This window comes from Urocitellus parryii, unplaced genomic scaffold, assembly GCF_045843805.1.
Source record: "Urocitellus parryii isolate mUroPar1 unplaced genomic scaffold, mUroPar1.hap1 Scaffold_2595, whole genome shotgun sequence".
In the NCBI taxonomy this organism is placed as follows: Eukaryota; Metazoa; Chordata; class Mammalia; order Rodentia; family Sciuridae; genus Urocitellus; species Urocitellus parryii.
This window is the reverse complement of record NW_027552528.1, coordinates 27,397-45,110: the sequence shown is the minus strand read 5'-3', so window position 1 is coordinate 45,110 and position 17,714 is coordinate 27,397. Positions and strand designations below refer to the sequence as shown.

General features: G+C 39.2%; 2 protein-coding genes across 2 annotated transcripts; one reads left to right on the top strand and one right to left on the bottom strand.

Annotated features, from left to right (window-relative positions):
- Positions 1-1,390: 1,390 nt before the first annotated feature.
- LOC144251898 (vomeronasal type-1 receptor 90-like) lies at positions 1,391-2,131 on the top strand. Its single transcript, XM_077794553.1, has one exon. It carries the CDS (start codon positions 1,391-1,393, stop codon positions 2,129-2,131), a length of 741 nt encoding a protein of 246 aa, XP_077650679.1.
- A 5,209-nt stretch (positions 2,132-7,340) lies between these two features.
- Positions 7,341-7,997, bottom strand: LOC144251897 (vomeronasal type-1 receptor 94-like). The gene has a single exon (XM_077794552.1). It carries the CDS (start codon positions 7,995-7,997, stop codon positions 7,341-7,343), a length of 657 nt encoding a protein of 218 aa, XP_077650678.1.
- Between the last annotated feature and the right edge of the window lie 9,717 nt (positions 7,998-17,714).

Here is a 17,714-nt window from a genome sequence, read left to right as displayed (position 1 = left end):
AAACACCTTCATTCTATAGGGAGCTATACCATGAGATTGTCACCATCAAATTTTCTATTACACTATTTTCTCTCTGTCCTCTGGAGAAATATCATTGCTTATGAAAAGAAGATAAGAAATCTTGTTCTCTTATGTAAACTCCATTATCAGAGTGAGTTTGGATTCCTTTCTTTTAATTAAAACACTAAAAGCTATGAACCCCCAAATACTTGGATTTTCCTGGTGTGTTGGTGCATTGCATGCCTGTTACCCCAGCAGCTTGGGAAGCTGATGGAGGAGATTTGCAGGTTCAAGGCCAGCCTCATCAACTTAGTGAGGCCCTGTCTCAAAATAAAAATAAGGGGCTGGGGTTGTGGCTCAGCGGTAGAGCGCTTGCCTAGCACGTGCAAGGTCCTCGTTTCTGTCCTTAGCACCACATAAAAATTAAAAAAAATAAAGATATTGTGTCCAACTACAACTAAAAAATAAATCTTAAAAAAATAAAATAGTTAGGGATGTGGCTCAGTGGTTAAGCACCTTTGGGTTTAATTCCTGGTTAAAACACAAACACGCACACACACACACACACACACACACACACACACACTTAAATCATGATTACTTTTCCCCATTTCTCCATATGCCAAAGAGTGGGCAGAAAAGAAATTTTGGAATTAAATTCTGCTAAAAATGGATGGTTCTGCCCACTGAGATATGTTTTTTTTTCTGGCATAATGAAATATATATAAAATGATATCAGTGGTTATGTAAACCTGGGTTCAATATCTGGTATCAAAAATATATATAAATTCAAGAAGTCTGCATTCAGAGCTAACATTCTTTATATTTTGTCTCTAAACTGTGATGAGCAATCCAGAACAGAGAACACTAAAAATATAGAACTGTATGGGGCTTCATCCAGCATCCACACTCTTTCCTGGAGAGATCTATGTGGACATTCCAGCCATCTGATCCACTTGAACTCACTTTGGGTGCTACCTACTGAGATTTTTTATCAGGTTGCTACGCATGCCAAGACAAACTAATCATGGCCCTACCAGTGGAGATAAACAGAAAAGATGTTATGCTTGCGTACTGAGAGTTTGCAAAGGGTGCATTAAAAAAGTGCCCAAATACTTTGAGGTGGGCTGACTTGGTGGTTGGGGAGGTTGAAGCTGGTAACCACTGTGATTGATGTGAATTTTATCTTTATTTGATCATCAGACATGGACTCTATATGTCTTTTCACTAGAAAAAAAAGAAAATGACCAAGAGCAGCACCCTTTCCATTTTTCTTGCTGTAAGAAATGTCTTTTATTCCCAAATTGTCCTTGGGATCACAGCCAACATCTTCCTCCTCCTCTTCCACATCCTCATGTTCCTTGTCCAGCACAGGACCAGGCCCATGAACATGGCCATCACTCACCTGGCCCTGATTCATCTGCTGATGCTCATAATCAGGGTGTTCCTGGATATAGACATTTTGGGGGTTCAGGATATTTGGAACGACATCACATGTAAAGCCATCATCTACCTGTACAGGCTGATGAGGAGCCTGTCGGTCAGCACCACCTGCCTGCTGAGTGTCCTGCAGGCCACCACCCTCAGCCCCAGAGGATCTTTTCTGGCCAAGTTCAAGCACACATCCCCACAACGCAGTCTGTGGTACTTTCTCATTCTCTGGGTGTTCAACATGTTCATTAATGTTCGTATTTTAGTCTCTATTGGAGGCCCCTCCAATGACACATCAGATGTTTGGTTTTCCACTAAATTTTGCAGGGTTTCCCCCACAGGTTACTATTACGGGATCTTATTTTCCCTGGTAGGAATACTCCAGGACGTCTTTCTTCTCAAGCTCATGGCCCTCTCCAGTGGGTACATGGTGGCTTTCCTTTGGAGGCATAAGAAGCAGTGCCAGCACCTCCACAACACCAGAAGGATTGCACAGGCCTCCCCAGAGCAGAGGGCCACTAGGACCATCCTGCTCCTCATGGGTTCCTTTGTGGTCATGTACTTTGTGGACTGCGTGATCTCCTCCTCTTACAGTAAAATGCAGAAGACGGATCCGGTTCGCCTTGTGTTCCAGATGCTGGTGGGCAACGGCTACGCCACTGTCAGTGCTGTGATGCTCATTATACCAAAAACCAAATAATCCAGTTCTTCCAATCCACACTGGGGAGGACGAGAACATGTTTACACAGGGCCAGATGACCCCTCACAGTTTCATCCCACGTTATTTCCTCCTGAGTTTCCAAAAATTAGTTGATGTTGGAAGAAAACCTAAATGAGGATGAGGGAGATGAAACTTCTGTTGTTCTTTGTAAGATCTTTATCAAACCAGGTGAGGTGGTGCACACCTGTCATGCCAGCGGCTCAGGAGGCTGAGGCAGGAAGATCTCAAGTTGAAGGCTAGCCTCAACAACTGTGTGAGTCCCTGAGCATCTTAGTGAGGTACTGTGTCCAAATTAAAAAAAAAAAATACAAAGTTCTGGGAATGTGGCTCAGTGGTCACATGCACCTGGGTTCAATTCATAGTTGCAAAAAAAAGTGTTAAATGATATATGGGCTGTTTTGTTACTGAACTTGCCTAAAGCAGATACCTTCCCTTGTCCATAAGTAGACCATGACGGGGAACCCTTTGCTGGAAAAAAGCATTTTGGAAGAATAGTTTTGTTTAGTTAGGAACAGAAATATCTTGCCTAAGTACAACTCTCTTGAGGTGCATGAGGTAATAGGTGTTTTGATGTATTTTTTTTATTAGAGCAACAAACATCAATAAAAATAATGAAATCCCCTTCGTGTTAACTCCAGGTTTTTTCCCAATATACCTATAACATTATTTCTCCATGTATTTTTTCTGACTTCATTATTTAACTTTTTCAATGTCATTATATTTTCGTCTGAATGCTAAACCAATAAGGAGTGGGGAGAAAAAAGCATAAGTAGGTGATCAGGAATCAGAGTGCGGGAGAGCGCTCAGATGTCTTGGAAACACACAGATCTAATCCATGTTCCCATCTAAATTTTATTGGCCTTGCAGCCTTGAAGTAGTGGCCTAGTTCTTTCAGCCTCAGTGTAAAATAGAGACCGTATCTGTTTTAGGGTTATCATGTGGATGAGAACAAATAATAGCACTCATTTGGCATCATGTTGTCCTGAGATTTGAAGGATGCAAATAAGATTACTAGCATGGCCCCCGACCAAGGATGTCATGCAATTTATACATCATGTGACATTGAAAATGTAAGAGTAGCAGCTCACCTCTGTGTACACAGACACCATGTATTAACTCTTAATTTCCTTAGTGATTATCTGAATGCAGTAGCATTACGATCCACCACATTACAGTGAAGAAATCAAAACCCAGATAAATTAAGTCAGTGGATTTCAGAGGAAATTGGTGAGGAAAGTCAGGATTTGAACTCTCAAGCCCAGGTTACAGGTCCTGAGCCTGTCTTTCTTGCTATACCTATGACATGCATAGGAAAGTGGCACACAGGGGTCACAGCCAATGATACAGACAACCTGAGACTAAAAGGCCAACCTGTTCTGCATCCTTCCAGCCCAGAAATACAGCTGGATGGCAGTGGCTATGGCTTGACCTATTGTAATGTGGCCTGAACCAAAGAAGTCAGGCTGCTGATTGAACCCTAAGAGGCCAGTGTGAATGCTGTTCAGTGGCAGAATTTTAAACCCCTGAAGAGGACACAAACCATCACCTTCTTTCTGGAACAGCATGTGAAGGATCCAAATGCACTTCTGGGCGTGTGGTAGTGGGTCTCCCAAGGGCTCTGGTTGCAAAGGTAGGAGGCTGCTTGTTCTCCTGATTTCTGAAAAGTCTACTTGAACCAGAGGAAGAAGGTTAGGCATGGAGTGCATTTTTTTGCCTCACTCGCTCTAAGTTATTAATACTCTGTAGCAGAAAATATTCAAATATTGTCCTTTTTTTTTGTTTCTGAGATGTAATCTCCCTCCATTGCAGCGACTGGTCTTGAACTTCCTGCGATCAAGAGATCCTCCTGCCTCAGCCTCCTGAGTCGCTGGAACTGCAGCTGCACAATGCGGTGCCCAGCTCAAATATTACAGAAGATCAACTTAGTGCTGAGGCTACAACTTTTCCTGTCCCTTCAAGCATTTCATGGTCAACTAAATCCATTCTCTGTAATATCATCAGGATATGGGAGAAACTGTTGTTCTCTGTTAGGAAAGAGAGTGGATATGTCTGTGTTTGGATCTTGTGTGACCTGTAGAGTCATTTACCAAAGGAACCAGATATTATCATTAAGGAAAAACAGCCACCGTGTCTTCCAGTTAGTGTTGGAAATCCTGGGGTTTCATCATAATTATTTTAGATAACAGACAAATAATCAAAAACACACACAGATCAAATCTTCCCGGGCAGGAGGTCAGGAAGGTTTTTAGGTCTCAGATTGGCTCAGAACAGACTTGGGACTGATGGAACTTTTTATGATATTTATCAGGCCTTCCCAGATCAAGATGCTTGCTTCATAACCTACCAGTTTCACTTGGATGTTGGAAGAACGGACATGATGTCCATCTGCAGTAACAATAAAATTGATTGTCTTATCTTTTCAAAGTCCATGTATGTTATGTAAAATTGTGGATGTGTAACCGACGCGATTCTGCAATCTGCATTTGGGGTAAAATTGGGAGTTCATAACCCACTTCAATCTAATGTATGAAATATGATATGTCAAGAGCTTTGTAATGTTGTGAACAACCAATAAAAAAAAAAGTCCATTTATGGATTTGTTTTGGTTATACTCATACTCCAGGTGTCTAAACCAAGTTGGCTAAAGTTCACCTTTTTCCTATCTATGCTAGATTCAGCTGAGATCTTCAGAGATTACTCCTGGGAACTGCAGCTGTGCCCAGGGACCACTCACCCTCCTTTGACTGCACCTTCCAGTGCCCCTTCTCCTGCCTCTTTCCAGCCTTTGCTAAGCTGCACTTCCATGTGTTAAACCTTTTTAGCCTCCATATATGAGGGAGGACAGGCAGGGTGTTTTTTAAAAAGAAAATTCTATACACCATTAGAAAAAAAATTCATGTTTCCCAAAATGTGATGATCAGGCAAAATGACAATTTTATTATTTCACTTACTCAACATTTTTCAGTCTGCTCCCATGACAAGCCTCAAATGACACTAGAAAGATTTTCCATGAGTGCACATCTGTTTGATGGCTCACAGAAGATTACAGGCACAGAGCCCCATTGTTCTCTGGTATATTTATACATTAAAAAATTTGCATCAGAGCTGCGGACATAGCTCAGTTGGTAGAGTGCTTGCTTCACATGCACAAGGCCATGGGTTCCATACCCAGCACCACACAAAAATATTACATTGATCTGCTCTCATATACCTGCTTTATTTAAGGTAAAATAGATACTGAGGAGGCTTTAAAGAATCAACTTATATAACACACATAGTATCATTTCTGTACAAAATTGTAAAATAAAAATGTAAATGATAGTTCTAAAAGTGTGTTATTTTCTGCCACTTCTGTAAAATGAAGATTAGGGCCTGGAGGACATGCACTTCAAGTATTGTTGCTGGCCCTGGCCTTGAGGACTACATGTCTGTCATATTTATACACCTGAACATTTTTTGGTACTTTTCTATGTGTAAGTTATCATCAAATTTTTTTGAAAGTAAGGAAATAAAAACTGTTTGCACATCAATCACAACTGGGATTAGCAATGCATGTAGACAGTCTCTGTATTTTTATTGAGGAATTCACTCACACACCAGGTTATTATTGACACGTATAACAACTTACACTTGTAGTCCTAATGATTTTCTGGTTTAGTATCCTTTGTATGTTTTTGTATTTGCTTTGTTCCTTCCTTTCTCTTTTATTAATTATCATTGAGGTTTGTTGATTTTCTAGAGGGATTATATTTGATTTTTCCCTCTTTATTTTTGTAACAGTGCAATAATGAGTTAATAAAATTCATGTGCATTTAACTACGTTTGCCAACATGTGTAATCATAGGGTGAGAGATTGAGAATAAGATTTGAGTTTTCAAAAACACATCTTCAAAACACTGAAAGGAATTGGCTCTAATATTTTAAGCTCACCACATGACATTGTGGCATGTTAAGAATTTTATCATTGGGCTGGGGTTTTGGCTCAGTAGACAGGCACTTGCCTGGCATTGGTGTGGTGCTGGGTTTGATCCACATAAAAAATAAATAAATAAAATAAAACATATACATATGTCCAAGTCTACCTAATTTTTTTTTTAAAAAGAAATTGATCACTTTTTAATTTCAGAAAAGATATTTTCCACCTCTGGGTTAAGATAACAACATTCCCGAGCCCCCATGTCCTCGGGTTGGTGGAATGTCATTCTGTTTTCTGTGTCTATCAATTTGGAAACTCCAACTTCAACCTCCTTTAAGTTCTTTTTGTATAATATTGGTTGTTTTGTGACTGACTTGCTTCACTGAGTAGAGTGTCTTGAGGGCTCGGCTATTTGGCATCCTGTGCCAGAATTTTCTTTCATTTTAAGTGTTAATAGTCCAGTGTCTGAATAACATATTGTTTATATATTCTTATGTTCTGGGTGTTGGGTTCTTTCTACATTTGATTATTTAAAACATGGTTTTATGAGCAATGCTGTGGAAATGACTGTATGATTCTCTGCATGTACTGTGTCTGTGTGTGTATGTGTGTGTGTGTGAATGTGCATGTGCACATGTGCACACATGCATGCTCTATGATATGGTGTTTTATGGTAGCAAATGTTTACATGTCTAATTTGAAAAAATATAGATAACTGAGGCAATACAATTATTGAAAATCATTGGGACTATTGTACCTAAAAATAGTTTGGAATAGCCCAGGTCATGAAAAGTCACATCCTCCTCAGAGTCCCTGCTGGAGGACTCAATAAGAAACATAAAACCTTGGTAATATCTCACAGATAAAGATGGCTTGATTTTCTTTTATGTATTTGCCACTTACATATCCAAGTATACAAATCTAATAGAAGAAGAACTCTATATTATATTTAAAGAAAACAGCATATATACTGTGCCATGGTGCATCATCCCAAAGAAATCACATTTTCTCATTTTAACAGAATTTATCCAGCACTGGTTACTGAAATATTTACTGTCTTCTCCAACATATATCTCAAAATACTAAATATACGTTTTTCAGTACTAATTAACACCAAAGGGCTGAAGGTGGCATAGCTATGAGCCACAATGATGTGGATATAGTAAAATACCGGATCACCCTTCAGTGTGATTCTTGCATAGGAGACAATGCTGTCCAAGATGGACATGACCACGAAGCAACTCAAGAGCAGCAGGATTGTCTGGGTGGCCCTCAATTCTGGGGATGATACTGGAGACGGGCCAGTGCTGTGGAGACGCTGGGTTGCCTCTTGTGCCTGCACAGGAGAGCCACCATGTATCCATCGGAGAGGGTCATTATTCCTATAAGGGAGGCTTCCCTGAAGGTAATCAGTGTGGACAAGCTGTGCCAGAGGAAGAAGGTCATGGGGATAAAGGAGCAGGATTCTGTGACATACATAATGTTGTCTGAGGTCAAATTGGGTGTAGCAGCAATGGAGATGAAGAGGTGGCTACTGAAGGATGAATAGAAGACCCACAGGAAGAGAAGGAAACACAGGTTGTGATGTGAGGATTTATGTTTGAACTTTGCCAAGCAGGAGCTCCTGGGGATGAGGGTAATGGCATGGAGGACACTCAAGAGGCAGGTGGCACAGATGGAGAACTCCCTCATCAACCTGTAGAGGTAGATGAGAAATTTACACGTCAGGTCATCCCACCTTCCCCCCTGAGGTGTAAAAATGTCCGCAGCTATGAAGCCCTTGATGAGCAGAATTACCAGGTGGATTAGGGCCAGGAGACCAATGGGCAGGTCAGTGGGCTTAGGTCTTTGCCCAGTAATGTGCAAGGAGATGTGGACGAGAAGAAGAAGGGCGTTGGCCATGACCCCAATGCCAATCACGGTGTACATGGTGTTTTTTATGTGAATATTACTGTACAGTCTTTTGGCTATGTTCATCTTATGGGGGAAATAATTCTGTGAATACCTTTGGAAAAAAGACAAGAAAATGTCCTTTTTGCAAATATGTCCTTAATCAATCCCAATGGACAACCCTGCAATCAGGAAAATAAAGAGGATTCATCAAAACATTCATTTATTTCATGTGATGTGTTAATTCTGGTGCTGGGAACAGTGATGCCTGCCTAAAATCCCAATGACTGAGATGCTGGGTGCTTGTGAGCCTGAGGCAGGTGGATCACAAGTATGATGCCACCATGGGCATCTTCGTGTGACCCTCTCTCAAAATACACAAAGAAAAGGACTGGGTGTAATTGGTGCCGGTGCACTTAACCACCGAGCAATCTCCAGCACAAAATAAAGCAAGCCAACAAACAAAACCCCTTATTTCCCTCTCACACCACCCAGAACCCATGCCCATGCTGTCCCTTGTCCTCACATCTTCCAGTCTCGGCTGGGTTATAATTGCCCTTGGGACCTCCACAATGTCGCACATAATGTTACTTCAGTTTTCTTGTATATTGATAATTGCCCGCTGGGCCCAGTGGCACACTCCTGTAATCCAAGATGCTAGGAGGCTGAGGTAGGAGGATTGGAAGTTCAAAGACAGCCTCAGCAACTTAGGAATGCCCTAAGTAACTTAGCCACAACCCGATTTCTAAATGAAAAAAAAAAAAGTGTATGGTGGTATAACTCACTCTTCAGCACCCCTGTTGTAAAAAATAGAATTACCATTTATCTTAGAACATAATTTCCTCCTACAATCTCATGTCTGAGATTTTCTGGTGAAGACAGTCATACTTGATTTTTATGTGCCCGACCTTGTTGGTCAGGTATATAATTGTTGCTCTACAGTTTGGGGTGAATTGAACTGGGGCTGATTATAGGAAAGAGGAAATGAGCCCCTCTGAAGCAAAGAGTATCACAGATCCAATGTGCACAGAGTTACTGTATGTCTACACCCTGTTAATTCTGGCTTATTTATTGCCACACCAAATATTTACAATATATAAACAAGAAAATGTTGGTGTGAAGTCTGCAGTCAGACTGGTTATTGTGTGTATATGAGCTGCCAATTACAATAGCATTAGTTTAAGCACTCTGTGATGCTGAGGTACAGTCATCTCAGCTATCAACATAAATAGGCACTTTAAGTATACCCTGGAGGTATGATTGGTGCAAAAAAATATAGTATGTGTATCAATATTGGAAGTTGATACACATACTATATTCTAGAATTCTCTAGAAATTTCTAAAATTTCTATAAATTCTATAGAAATGTTTATTTTTATTATCATACAATTTTTAATCCATGTGACTTGGAAGAATCAATTCAGTTATTTTCATAACAAAGCAGCTGTGTTGCTGCCTGAAAAGAGAGGCGAGAATTTGGAAAATTCTGCTGGGCCTGGTTGCACATGGTTGTAATCCCAGCACTTGGAAGGGTGAGGCAGGAGAATCCTGAGTTCTAAGCCAGTTTCAGCAAATCAGCAATAAAGTATTAAATATTTCTCTAAACAAAATATGTCTCTAAATAAAATATTAAAAAACAGTGCTGGGGAAGGGGCTCAGTGGTTAAGCATTCCTGAGTTCAATGTCTGGTACCAAAAATTAGAAATTTCCAATACAGTAGAACTTTTCCACAGTCTCTTTCAGAGAACTCTTTTGAAATCATAGGTCTGTTCCTGGAATCCTCTGATGTGATTGTATATGTCACTTTTTTTATCCTCAAGCTGGAATAACAAGCCTCAGGTAGAATATTCCAGAAGTATTACCAAGAGCATAGTCCTTTCTTAGTCCTTTCCCATGGTTTACAATCAGAGTAATAATTAGAACTACAAGCAAAATAGAGTTGTTGTTTCTTTTCAAGGTTTTGATTAAAGGACAAGTATCCAACCCAATCTTGAAAGTTGGGTCCCCAGATATTATCTGGATTACAAATTAAAGGTGACGTTTCTCCAGACTCAAGAGTCCCAAGCCTGAATTTTATGCTGAAAAATTTGATGAGTGATCTCATGGGATAATATTTTTTGAAGAGTGTGTATATTTAATTAAATATAACTCATGTGAGATACACAGTATTGTAAAATATTTCTGTCACATAGTAGAAAAAATTTCATCTGAAAAGCAAACATATAAGAGCAATTTTTTTTTATGGCTACTGGTTTAATAATGTCAGATTCTAAGGGGAAGAAAAATGTTAATCACTCTCAAACATTGGAACCCATTGAAGAATTCTGACCTGAAGCATGTTTTTAGTTAAAAGTTTTGGAGTACAGATTTCCTGATACAAAAATTTATAACATTGTTTGAAAAAAAAGGTACCTGTAATAAGGCTCATGGACCTTGTATACCAAATAGGAATAAAATCCTTGTTAAGTAAATTTTACTGCCATATTGCTATTGATTTGTAAAGTTCTTTATATAAATTATGGCTTTGTTTTCCTATTCTTTTTTTTTCCTCAAAAAAGAGAAGCCAGTACAAAAAGAACAAAGATGATCAAGGAGAAAAGAATTTCAGGTTTTAAGAAGTCATGATCAAGTAATGTGATATATTTCTCCATTCAGTTGTCCAATCTATTTGAGATGGTTGCACAGTAATCCCAGAAACACAAAGTAAAATATCAAAGTTACACATATCTTTGATATTTTTTTCATTGTAGTTGGACACAATATCTTTCTTTTATTTATTTATTTTTATGTGGTGCTGAGGATCGAACCCAGGGCATTGCAGGTGCTAGGTGAGTGCTCTATCGCTGAGCCACAACCCCAGCCCCCTATCTCTAATCTTTATTGTTCACAAAAATGATGACTTGAAACCTATATTTACTGGTAATGATATAAGCGTGTTCTCATTTGTAAGATAAAAAATGTCCAGTGATACCATTCAAAGAATAATCCTTACTGGTTTGTTTATTTTTGTCATCAGGGATTGAACCGAGGGGTGCTTCACCATTGAGCAAAATCCCCAATCTTTTTTTAACTTTTCTATTTTTGAGACATGGTCTTTCTAAGTTGCTTAGGGCCTCACTAAGTTGCTGACAGTAGCCTTGAACTTGCCTCAGGCTCCCAAACTGCTAGGTCAAAGAATAATCTTAAATAGATACACATTATCGTCCAAGAGCTACCATTGTAAAATCCTTGTAAAATTACTTTAGCTCATGTAATTTCTGTGAAATGCCATTTTTTCTTTCATTGAGTTGAAATCATTCAAAGAACCTGCAGTCACACTGCATTCTATTGTGTGTCTGTATCAATATGTAACCACAAATTCCACAGTTATGCACAATGATACTGTGTCTAGAAACATTCAAATAAATAATATTAAGTAAACCAAGAAATTCAGCTAGTGAATAAATAAGAATAAAAGCATGAGCTGTAGAAATACTTTACATTACCTAGCTCTTCAAGGAGTACAGTTTAATAATCTAATAAATCAGGGCACTGAATGGGGTTGGCTGCAGAGTTCCTTTAGAAACTGTAATCCTGTCGACCTAAAAGTTTTAGAACAGGCTGGGGTGTTCAGATGCTATGAATTGACATTAATATTCAGGAAATCATAGCTCCAGTGGAGCTTTGAAAATGACTAAAATGTTTTTTTTTTTTAATGGAAGTGAAATCCCTCCATAGCAATATGAAAAATGAACCTTCTTTTGAGTGCAGCTCAAGGAAATTGGCAATGATCTTACATCATCAAAAGCACCCCCTTAGCTTCCTCAAAGTAGAGCCAGGCTAGACCTGGGTACCCTAGTCACACTCTAACTTCCAAATCACACACACTCACCACTATCAGCGAGCTATGCATGCCAATTACCTCAGTTGGACTTTATCTCAATATCATGCAATAAGTGACTTTTAAAAAATGTATTTAGCTGCACCTGAACTGATGAGTCATTTCAGTGGAAAAACAGTCTGGTGAGCATGCTCCCTTTATGGAAACAGAAATTCTCTAGCATGTCCCCCATACCTGTGTCTCATCAGGCTCTCACCTGGCTAGCACAGCAGGGTCCTGGAGATCAGGGGGCAGGGCAGGGTAGGCCACCAGCAGAATGGTTTCAAGTTGATAGTGAGGGCTGGGGACCCCTCAGAGGAGGAAAACCCAGTAAGTCTCCTTTATTAGATGGATCAGGATCTGAACATATAAGACATTGTTATCATTTGCCAGCTGCCAAAATTTCATACTAAACCTGAGATACATGACGTCATCCAATAAGTCCCCAAACTAGTAAGGAGGGTTCAGGATGCTGTACCTGAACTTGGGGTCTGGGAGGAGTTGGAGAGTGGAAAGGAAGGAGAAAAGCTGTTTGTATGCGGCAACGTGAGCTTGGACACTTAGGTAGACATTTTCCAGAATGAAGAAGGGACCAGTATCTCTTTTCTGAAACTTGAAGTGGTCATGCTTACCTTTTAGGATGCAGATAAGGTGTAAAAAACAGGATTCATCTCTGTCACTTAGCACTCCATGTCCACCCCCCCCCCCACACACACACACAGGAGAGAGCAGAACTTGGTTTGTCATTGTCACCCAGGTGATTTTTTTTTTTTACGATAGTTCAAGTTTACCATCATTATCGTCTCCATCATTGCCTTCTAGAAATAGTTATAAAATTTGGTCTCTTGGAAGGTGAGACTGATCTTGATTCAGGCAAGTGACTCAGGAAATATGGATAAAGTGGGCTGCATGCTGTATTTTTTTGGCCCAAGTGGAGCTGGGAAGTAGAAGAACATTATTAAGAAACAGCTGGTGTGTTGGGGGGAGACAAAACCCTCACCAGCTAGGCGACAGTGCTGCGTTCAGGGAATTCTCTGAAATAAATGACACACAGCGTATGGTCCTCACAACCGTGGGATATGCTGGAGCAAATGAATGGAAGTCATATTTCGGAGAATAGATAAGAATTTTACAAAATGCTTGGTAATCTAGCAGTCAGAGAAATGCAAATCAAAACCACCCTAAGATACCATCTCACTCCAGTAAGATTGGCAGCCATTATGAAGTCAAACAACAACAAGTGCTGGCGAGGATGTGGGGAAAAGGGTACTCTTGTACATTGCTGGTGGGAATGCAAATTGGTGCGGCCAATATGGAAAGCTGTATGGAGATTCCTGGGAAAGTTGGGAATGGAACCACCATTTGACCCAGCTATTGCCCTTCTCGGACTATTCCCTGAAGACCTTAAAAGAGCGTACTACAGGGATACTGCCACATCGATGTTCATAGCAGCACAATTCACAATAGCTAGACTGAGGAACCAACCCAGATGCCCCTCAATAGATGAATGGATAAAAAAATGTGGCATTTATACACAATGGAGTACTACGCAGCACTAAGAAATGACAAAATCATGGAATTTGCAGGGAAATGGATGGCATTAGAGCAGATTATGCTAAGTGAAGCTAGCCAATCCCTAAAAAACAAATGCCAAATGTCTTCTTTGATATAATGAGAGCAACTAAGAACAGAGGAGGGAGGAAGGGCAGGAGGAAAAGATTAACATTAAACAGAGTCATGAGGTGGGAGGGAAAGGGAGAGAAAAGGGAAATTGCATGGAAATGGAAGGAGACCCTCATTGTTATACAAAATTACATATAAGAGATTGTGAGGGGAATGGGAAAAAATAAGGATAGAAATGAATTACAGTAGATGGGGTAGAGAGAGAAGATGGGAGGGGAGGGGAGGGGGGATAGTAGAGGATAGGAAAGGTAGCAGAATACAACAGTTACTATTATGGCATTATGTAAAAATATGGATGTGTAACCAATGTGATTCTGCAATCTTTGTAATGTTTTGAATAACCAATTAAAAAAAAAGATTTGTCAGCATAGCTTGTGTTTAGAATCTTGACATTACCCAAATTTAAAATAAATCTTCAGAAATTTTGGGAGAAGAAGAGAGTGCTTTTTTATTTTTTTTGAAGAAATGGGGACTGAGCAGAGTCCTGCCAACCTGGTAATCCCAGGAAAATCCTCCAAATCCCAAAAGCTAAATTTAAGGATTGAGATATTCTTTTCCCAAGCTCTAGAAATTTGTATTGCTGGGTGTTTTGTAGCCACAATTGGGAAAAAGACACCATCTTTACTTTTTAAATATTTAATGTACTTGCAAACTCAACATCCTGCACCTATAATTTGAAATTTCCTAAGTTGCAGAGCACAGGGCCAGCGCTTATAGTATATATTGTGGCAGGAAATGTTTCATTAGAAAATCCTAGGATATACTTGGCAGTAATGTGGGGTTACCCGCTATAAGATGAGGTTTTGAACATAGAAGATTTCCTTCTAAAGACCTTAAAACATGGAACAATAAATTGTTTTAATTTTTGTTAAAATCAATTTTTAATTAATTGTTTTAAAACATGAAAACAAACAGAGCACAGAAATCACTTATATCAACAGTAGTTCTTTTTTGAGTTGTAATAATGACAGAAACAGAACTATGTATACTTATCAAAAATATGAAATTAAAACATGTCACGTGCCTGGTCAAATGCATTGAATAATTAATGTTTAAAATCGGAACATAACATTGTATAGGGAGCTTGCATATTCACGGAGCTTGTCAGTAACTATAGTCTTGTTCATGAAAACCTAAAACTTATTGAGGTCTTCTATGCAAATTTGGAGACACTTTTTATCAGTCTGTAAAGTCATGAGGAGGCTAGGAAGGAAATGTCCTCATTGTGCCTTACAGGGCACGTCTTCCTTGCCTGAGACGGACTTATAGAGCTCAGGTCTCTTTTGCAGATACCAACGACCTCAATAAGAAACCCAAACTTCCGTCTCCAACAGCCTTCTTAGGATCTCCCTGACCACTGTTTCTGCATCTGAGTATCCCGAGCCACTTACCCAGATGGAGGTGATGGGAAGACTCAGTTCACCTGAGTTGAACCTGGGCTGGTTTAGGGAAGGGAGGGCTTTAACCCATCTCTCTGCAGGGCCTTAATTTTTGTGTCTGTAAGAAAGTGACAATGTCTCACTGGAGAGCACCAAACCATCAGGTTTCCAGTGGGACATTTCACCTGCCCCTCCATTTGACTTTTTGCTCAGGTGGATAACAGCTCTCTAGGGAGAACTGGGCTAACAACTTTTCTCTTAAGTTAATTGACATGTGTACTGGTGGGTCACAGTCATCCCAATCATTTAGAAAGCATCAACTTCTTACATTGTGACATGGGCCAAATTTGTCTAAAATCACCTAACATTTTATCAGGGCACTTTCTGGTCTGAGATGTTCCTGGCACCCCTGTGAGTTGCCGTTGGCTCGGTGTCTCAGCTACCATGGATAATGGGCATCTTCTCCCTCAGCCCCTTCTTACTGGGTGGACCTGGTTTCTGGGGAGTGTTGGCTCTGCTCTCCATTTTTCAAAGTCCAAGAATCTGGGTTCAAGGTGTGAGTGCAAATTAAATTGGAATTGAAATGTGTTGAAGTAAATACTCAGAGTGCAGGTGAAGCTGGAGTGGGGGTGGAGGTATTCACAGGCAGGTGAGGCTGGGTGAAGTGACACTTGTTTCATTTATTCAAATGCAATTGAGCTTCATTTCTCTTATTGAGTTAACCAACAGAGTCATTGTAAGTGGCTCCTTTGGAAGAACAATATTTTCTTAACCATTCTTTTTTTCAAGTACAACTTTATTATATCCAATTTATTTTTTTTTCAATTTATAGTGATCATGTATAAAACTGCTATGAATGCTTACATACACATTTGGTGGGTAAAACACAGATTGTGATTGTTGGATCATTTGTGTGACTCTCTGTGAAGGATAAGATATTACAATGCTATTTTCAAATAGCCTGTATCATTTGGCATCTGATAAAATGATACAGGCTATTTGAAAATAGCATTGCAATATCTTAAATAAACCTAGCATTCCTGGTTAAATAAAAAAATTGACATTATTATTCACTCTTTTTCTTGATTTAAAAGAATTTTTTGGGTTCATATTTTCATAGTATGAACTGTTATCAAGGTTAGTAATTTTCCAGATGCTGCTTAAATCTGGTATTTTGTCCTAATTTAAAACACTTTATTCAGATAGTTATCCTACAGGAACTACTTAAGACAACACTGAGATAGATGATGTGCCCAGACTGAATTCACACCAGAACTTCAATTACTTCTTCATCCAAAAATTGGTGTGATGGGGGACTTCAGGGGATCATCTTCAAATGACTGTTTGGAATAGGTTTGTATTTTATGTTTTATTTTTAGTATCAGCCATTGAGCTCAGGATTCTTAACCATTTAGCCACATCCCCAGCCATTTTTATATTTTACTCAGAGACACCATCTTACTAATTTGCTTAGGGCCTCACTGAGTTGCTGAGCTTAATTCTGATCTTGAAATCCTCCTACGTCAGCTTCCCTAGCCAGTAGGATTACAGACATGCAGCACCACAACCAGGTTGTTTGGCACAGTTTTGCTGAAACATTTTCAAATTGTTGGAAAAAATATCTTGACACTTTGAGCATCATTTCACTTTTCTTTGTAAATTCAGAGGATGTTTTTCTCACAATTGGCTTAAAGTGATTGCAATATTTTATGATGAGTAAATACACAAAGATCAAATTTCCCATTTACCAATGTTTAAGAGAACAGTCAGTGGCATCAAGTGCATTCAATTTTGTGTGCATGTATAATCTCCACCATGTCCAGAAATTTTTCTTCTCCCTAAATGATCTCTATATCCATCAAATAACAATTCCCTTACTGAACCACTTCCTCAGCTACTGGAAAATGTTATTCTATATTCTGTCTCTATAAATTACATTACCCAAAGTTCCACCTTCTATGTGTGGATTTGTACAATAATGATTCTTTTTAGAGTGACATTTCATTGGACATAATGTCTTCAACTTTCATCTGTGGTTTCTTATGGTACCCCATGATATATCCAGACCCCATGTTTATACATTCCTATGCATGTGGATATCAGATTGTTTGCACCATTACCTATTATAAATAACGGTACCAAGAGCAAAGGTGTTCAAGTGACAGTTTTGAGTCCTTGACAATATTATTTGTTATATTCATAAAAAGCACAATTGATAAATCAGATGGCAGCTTATGATGAGAGATGTTTACAAGTTATTAGGCATAAGAGAGACGACAGACAGAGATGATTTACTTATTAAAAGCTACTCCAATCTCATATATTTATAAATATAGGGACTAATGCAGATAATAAAATTGAGATTTACCTCTCGGGGGGTCATGCTCACATTTTCAGTCAGAAATACAACGTACTGCCAGGCACAGTGAAATTCTCCTATAATTCCAGCAGCTCGGGAAATGGAATCAGGAGGATCTTGTGTTAGGAAGCATCAATTAAAGCGAGGTCCTAAGCAACTCAGTGAAACCCTGTCTCTAAATAAAACACAAGATCGGGCTGAGGATGTGGCTCAGTGTTTGATTGTTCCTGATTCAATCCTCAGTAACTACCCCCAACCCCCCAAATAATATAATGACTTTAGTTTATCTCAGAGGTATATGGAAAAAAAACTAGCATGTATTTCTAATTCACAAGTTTCAAAGAAGTCACAAAAAGCCCCCATTTGTCTATTCATTCAACACAGAAAGCAGACTACACTATGCCATGATGAATGGTTGCCCAGCTGTATGGTGGCTCATTATGAAAATTTATCCATCATGCAATGATCAAACATTT